Below are 6,233 nucleotides of genomic sequence, written 5' to 3'. Positions count from 1 at the left end.
TATCCCCTTTTCTCTCTCGACTTTACCACTACACTAAAGGTAACACTGGCCTTTGGTCGGTGGACGGGTATTGCATGCATTCACTGGTGTACAACACAAGGGAAAGGAGGATTTCTAAGCACCACAAATGGAGATTTGATTTGAGAGAAACAGTCACATTTTGGTGAATGCAGAACCTTCTGGTGTAGAGTGAGGGGAAGTCCCAGTAGTGTGTATGGTGGACAGCTTCACTCTGAACTCTTTGAAGGATTATGAGTGGGGGCTGTTCTTGCTTCCCGTTCTGTGTGTGTGGGTGTATGAGGAGGATCAGGTTTACCCCCACAGGCAGGGAGGCTTTGGCCCGCAGCTGAACCTCGCGCTCTGACAGCTGGTGTTGACCTGAACTGTGCCCCCATAGGTCACCTCCCCTTCACTCATTCTCACACACCCCCTCCTGCATGTCTTTACAGAAGAACCAGACACCTGAGGAGAATGAGGTACATATACACCGCTCATAACATTATGACCACTTGTACGTCTGTATGCACTTCAATGCAACACTTTTATGAAGCTCAAAATGTTTGTTTTTGGTGAGATTGTCAAATGTATAAATTCAATTATGAGGTCATAGTTAAAGAGTCATGTTGTACTGGACTATACATTATATTCAGAGGTGTCTATTTTTGTCCTTCCCATTGATATACATGAGAGGGTCAGAATATTAGGCACACCTCTGAATATAATGTAGTCCAGTACAACATGACTCTTTTAACTATGACCTCATAATTGAATTTATACATTTGACAATCTCACCAAAAACAAACATTTTGAGCTTCATAAACACATGTTAAGGCAGAAGTGTTGCACTGAAGTGATTACAGATGTACAGGCAGTCATAATGTTATGCTTGATCAGTGTATACGTCGTCTGACACAGGCACACATACGAGAGAAATAGAAGGCGGAGGGGTTTCTTTAGGATTTATTTCACCTGTGTGGTGAATAGAAAAATAGGATGAAGACAAAACATTTGAAGGGAAACTAGAGACCATTTAATTCATTGCTTGTGTAGTTTTAAAAAAAATTCCATAACAAAATCAAAACATTTGCATTAAGAGCTTTGTGCCTTTCTTTTCCCTGCAACCAAGAGAAAACCAAGTAAAAGTATCTTTGGAATCCATCATAAGAGCTAGTTACAATACCTCTCCATCTGCTGTATCTACTACATCTAAAGTCCTATAAATATTTTTTCCTCATTTATATGCCGAAATAGCATTCAAGATTGGAGCGTTTATTATTATACTTAAAAAAAAAAAAAAAAAAAGGCGGAACAAAAAGTGAACCAAAGTACCACCAAAGTTCAGTAAGTCACATTTGTCAGTAAAGAAAACCTTATTCGTGCAACTACATTTAACAAAAAGTACCACGTATATAACCTTCAGGATATTTTCATCTTAAGCATGGTTCTGTACAATTTTGCATGTTTTGCTTACCTCCCATGGTAGTCAGCACAAGCTGTACACACCAGAGGCTTCTCCATTTCACCAACATTTTTAAGCCTTTGTATAAAAGTTCTACCTGTGTCACCTCCAAAAGTCCCTCATGTGAGAAACTAGTCTTGCATTCCCCTGCTGGACCAGTTGTTCACTGAGAGTGTTAATGCAAAAAAGAAGCTGAGACATTGTGAAACATGATTCCAATTCCACACATCCGGTCATCTTTGGTATTGGGACAGTGGAATGCATAGTTGCAGTGATAAGAAGGAGCTGGTCAGATCTTGTGCTGCTCAGCATACGTTTCTAGTGCAGCCTCCAAAAAAAGACAGCTCCATGCTGCTGTTTGGCCTGGGAAATGGGAGGGAGGGAGAAGAGAGGAGAAGCATCTCTTTTAATTCCTGGGTTCTGCAGGGCTTGTGGTGAGAGCAGGCAGGGAGATACAGACAGAGCGAGTGAGCGAGCACAGCTTCCTGCAGCCCAGGAAGGAAGGAAGAGTTTCCGCTAGCGTCTGACTTGCAAGAATGTCACATTTGTGGCAGGGCTTCACTCCTTTTTTTGGCAGGCTGTCTGTGACCAGCTGTCTCCTTTTCCTCCTCTTTCTCTGTTCCTCTGTCACTTTGTGTTTCCCTTCCAACCCTTTTCTTTGGATTCTGCACAGCTACAGCCACTGCAGACGAACTCAGAAGCTGATTGGTTTGCCAGATTCAGTCTATATCATCCAGTTGTTTGTTTATTCCAGTCCAATATGTTCTTATAGATTTCAGCGTAAAGGTCCCATGGTGGTGGGGGTAGTGGGGGCTGTCTAGTAAATAGAGCCTGTGAGTAAATCTCTGAGGCTGTCTGGTTAGTTTGCTCTGTCCGCTCCTACGAAGGAGATTTGGCCTCGTACCTTCCCGCCACCGTGGAGCTGTTGCTGCTTTCCTGCTTGGGGGAGGAGCACCCTGGGGTAGGACCACTGTAGGGAGAGGAGCTGCTGCTGGTAGAAGTGGGTCTGTGGGGCAGGGACAGTGAGAGGGGCAGGGGGGTGTCAGATTGTGTGCTCAGAGGGTCCCGGTCCCGTTCTGGGGGGCGCAGAGCAGCAGAAGGTGGAAACGGGAGTGCTAGTGGGAATCCAGTCATGTAGAAAAGTCTGCCAACACGGCGTGCCACCTGAGGAGACGGGAGGAGACCATGTGAATGTCATTGCAGCCTGTTGAGTACTGTGTAAGCGGCTGCTGCTGTTTTGAATAGAGAGAGAAGAAGAGAGGCTGTGCTCTGTGGGGCAGGCTAGGTTAAGGACATTGACTATGCTACACTAGCAGCTTGTCTCGGGCCTACAGACAAAAACGCACATTCAAACACACAGGTTCACTCCATCGCACACAGACACGCGCAGGTCTGGGGTGTGTGTACCTGTGAGCGGATCTTGAGCGCAGGCCCCAGCTTTAGTCCCATGGTGTTGAGCAGATGCTCCTCAGTGAGCAGCGGCAGTGTCTCTCCATCGATGGCCTGCTCCCGAAACACCTGGCGGAGACACAGCCGCTTCAGCCACAGACCCGACATACACACAGAAACACACACAGCACACAAACCTACACATTCACTCACATCGGCCTTTGTTTCATCCCTAACACGTGGCAACACCGGGATTGTAACAACCTACAGTACAACGGGCTCTGTTCCAAAATGTTACATACCCATTGTGTGAAGTTTTTAGAACTGAACAAAGGATGTTATTTCTTAAAGGCCAGATTAAGACTTTTAGAGCATCTTCATTCAGAACTCATGTGGCATGTGTGCATGGAAGAGTTGCTGATCACCAATCATTGCTCCTAGTGCATATATAAGAGACGAGGGGGAGTGATTTCTGCCATCCATCTAAAGCAAATAATTTGATCCTACAACCATTTTTAAACTGCTGAAGCCTCATTAGCTTTAGAAGTTAAAATGATTTCTGCATGGAGCACAGACTAGAAGCCTCTTCATGCCACAGCCAGAGCGATTACACTGATCAATAACACACTAAACATGTCGTTATACGAGTGTTGTTTAAACACATTTGGATAAAAATTGCTTCGCTTTTAACTCTAAAAAAAAAAAAGTACAAATATTTTGCCACATTCTATCTTGTGAACCGGTAATAAAGCTACGACTGGCTCACTCGTCTCCAATGCTGGCTGTTACATTTTGGAACGTGAATATGGTTGTACGCACAAATATACATTTCATTCACACAGGCTGCAGGTGTACACATGCACTTTAACCTACCCTCCTCACGCAAAGCTCACAAATATAGCAGCCAACATGAACATGACGACGTCCACACTTATTCACAGTAAAATGCCCCTGAAGACACCACACTAGTGTTGCAATATGGATTCCATCTTTGTCACTGTTCTGTGGTTAGTAGTCAGCCTGCCCCTGACCTGCATCCCCTCCTCTCTCTCTCTCTCCGCCCTCTCCCCGTGTCCTCACCTGTGTGTATTCGGCACATCCAGCCAGACTGCTTATGAAACCACACACGTCTTCCACACTCCACTTGCTGACGTCCTCCACTGGGTTTGCTGTGGCTGAGTCCTCCCCATCCATGAAAAGACCTCCCATAGAGCCTAAAAACGCAGCAGTGGGTGAGAATGATGTGTCAATATAAACAGCGGGTACAGAGTTGCTATTAAGACGGATGATCTCGTTTCTGTTGCACGTTTTTAGTGATGCAGAACTCAAAGCTCAGACGCACATCGAACTCAGGCCTTAGAATATTCTGAGCTGCATTTTAGAAAAACAAATCTTTAGTTTGGACTGTTGTTAAGGTTATGTTAGTCCTGATGGTAAGTTCAGGTGGGCCAGTGTGAATATTTGGTAGTTTTGCTTCATGAATCACGTTACCAACTGGTAAAACTGTGGAATAAGCTATGATGTAGATAAACAGTTTCAGTACTTTCAGCTCTGACGTCATTTACCTGCTCATGGGGGGAATTTAAATAGTGGTTAGTTACTGTGTGGTAGTTTTCTCCGTTTGCAGAGTATAATCAGTGTTGAGAGTGCAGCTGTGTTATTACACATAGACAAGTTTGGTGTGTGTGTGTGTGTGTGTGTGTGTGTGTGTGTGTGTGTATGTGAATAAACAACCCCCTCCTGCCTCATCTCTGCCCACATGGCTGTGCTGCTGGCAGCGCACATAAAGGTCACACGGGTCAGAGGCAGGGCCCATAACAGTGAGGGGTCTCCACACTGGAGTCACACACACACACAAATGGGCTTCACAGTTCTACTTGTGTGTGTGTGTGTGTGTGTGTGTTTGAGTCTCTCACCTGCATGAAAGTAAGGGTTAGCATAGGGGAATCCAAACGGCAACATCTGGGCGTGAAGAGCAGGCAGCGGTGGCATGAACCCAGGTGGCAGGTGGTACTTGGCATCAGCCTTGCCCAGTCCAGGGGTGAAGAGGAGGCGACTGGGCGACTCTGTACCTACTGAGCTACATGGGGCACTCAGCCTGCCTGAGTTCTCTCCAGCTTCCTTGGCACTGTGATACACTCCCTTGCTGCCAGTGTCTTTACTCCTGTCTCTGTCCTTGTCCCTGGGTTTACTGTTGGATTTGGCACCGACGCCCTCCTGCCTCTCTTCACACATCTCTGTCTCACTGTCAGAGTCCTTCATGTCCTCGTCCTGCACCTCTCTGTCTCCCTCCCTTCCTCTGTCCACTCTTCCTCTTGTGTGATCCTCAGCACGGAGCTGTGTCTTTGGACCCCTGTGAGGGGCCTTCCTGGACTCAGCATCTGGCCCAGTGGTGGAGCTCTGTGCCTGGGTGCCTTTGGATGTGGAGGACACCCCTGGTTGTTGCTGCTGGTGGTTGAGGGTTAGAAGAGGCGTGGCAGCCCCGTGGCGAAGCACCAGCATTGTGTTTGAGCGCCGAACCAGTTCCTCACGGAGTGGATGGCCCTCTGGGATGTCTTGGAGGCTCCGCAGGGCTGGATGGTCAGGGGGCAGGCCCAGAGGTAGCGCTCCCAGAGGGTCAGAGCCCACAAGACGCTGCTGCTGCTGTCGCTGGTGGAGACTCTCCAGCTCCTTCTGTCTCAGTAGCTCTGCTGACATCTCAAGTCTGTGGCAGTGAAACGCACAGGAACTTTACACACAATTTACATTTTTGCAGTATTTCACATTCACAGCACTGCTTCCATGGCTGTATATTAAAAACATCACAAGTTTATGTTCTCTTATATGTCTGTGTGACAAACATCACAAAACTTACTTTGAGCTGTTATATTTATCATTAGCCTTTGCTTTTTATTGTCACTCTTATTACTCAGGGTACTGTTAACACACACACACCTGGCCAGGTTCTGCTTCCTCAACATCTCCTGTTGCCGAGCAAAGATCTCAGCTTGAGCTGGCTGGAGGAAACCATAACCTGTGAAAGAAACAAAGATCAACCAATACATACACACCTACAAACACAAGTGACTGCAATATCCTAAATGTTAAAGAATGTTTTAAAATAAAATGCAACTTTCTAGTTTAATACAGAGCCATGACACATGACACAGTGCATGACTCTGGTTTGTGTGCACTGGTAATATCTACTTAGCCTTAGCAATAAAAATGACTCACCAGGGGCCTGGCAAAGAGCAGAGGGCATGCCCAGGAACGGTGGCCGCAGGTGAGGTCCTAAGGCGATATGAGGGGCAGTTGGAGGGGATAGTAGGGGTGGAGGGTGGACCAGGTCCCTGTGGTCACAAGTAAAAAAAAAAAAAAAAAAAAGAAGTTACATTTGGATTTTTTT

The 6,233-nt window shown here is 46.4% G+C and overlaps 1 protein-coding gene across 10 annotated transcripts in view; it reads right to left on the bottom strand.

Moving 5' to 3' along the window:
* Positions 1-887: 887 nt before the first annotated feature.
* The window catches only part of samd11 (sterile alpha motif domain containing 11), an 88,292-nt gene continuing 82,946 nt past the window's right edge, over positions 888-6,233 (bottom strand). For 9 of the 10 annotated variants that reach the window (XM_020618434.1, XM_020618458.1, XM_020618410.1 and 6 more), the window contains 6 exons: positions 6,062-6,177; positions 5,783-5,861; positions 4,765-5,552; positions 3,929-4,062; positions 2,867-2,977; positions 888-2,623 (listed from right to left, as the gene is read on the bottom strand). In XM_020618434.1, the coding sequence (XP_020474090.1) occupies positions 2,339-2,623; positions 2,867-2,977; positions 3,929-4,062; positions 4,765-5,552; positions 5,783-5,861; positions 6,062-6,177 (1,513 nt within the window). In that variant the 3' untranslated portion in view covers positions 888-2,338. The remainder of the gene's footprint in view (positions 2,624-2,866; positions 2,978-3,928; positions 4,063-4,764; positions 5,553-5,782; positions 5,862-6,061; positions 6,178-6,233) is intronic. The other variant, XM_020618401.1, reaches the window with a different exon arrangement.

Source organism: Monopterus albus, unplaced genomic scaffold (genome assembly GCF_001952655.1).
Source record: "Monopterus albus unplaced genomic scaffold, M_albus_1.0 scaffold6.1, whole genome shotgun sequence".
NCBI lineage: Eukaryota > Metazoa > Chordata > Actinopteri > Synbranchiformes > Synbranchidae > Monopterus > Monopterus albus.
Note: the sequence above shows the minus strand (reverse complement) of the source record. Positions and strands in the feature narration are given on the sequence as shown.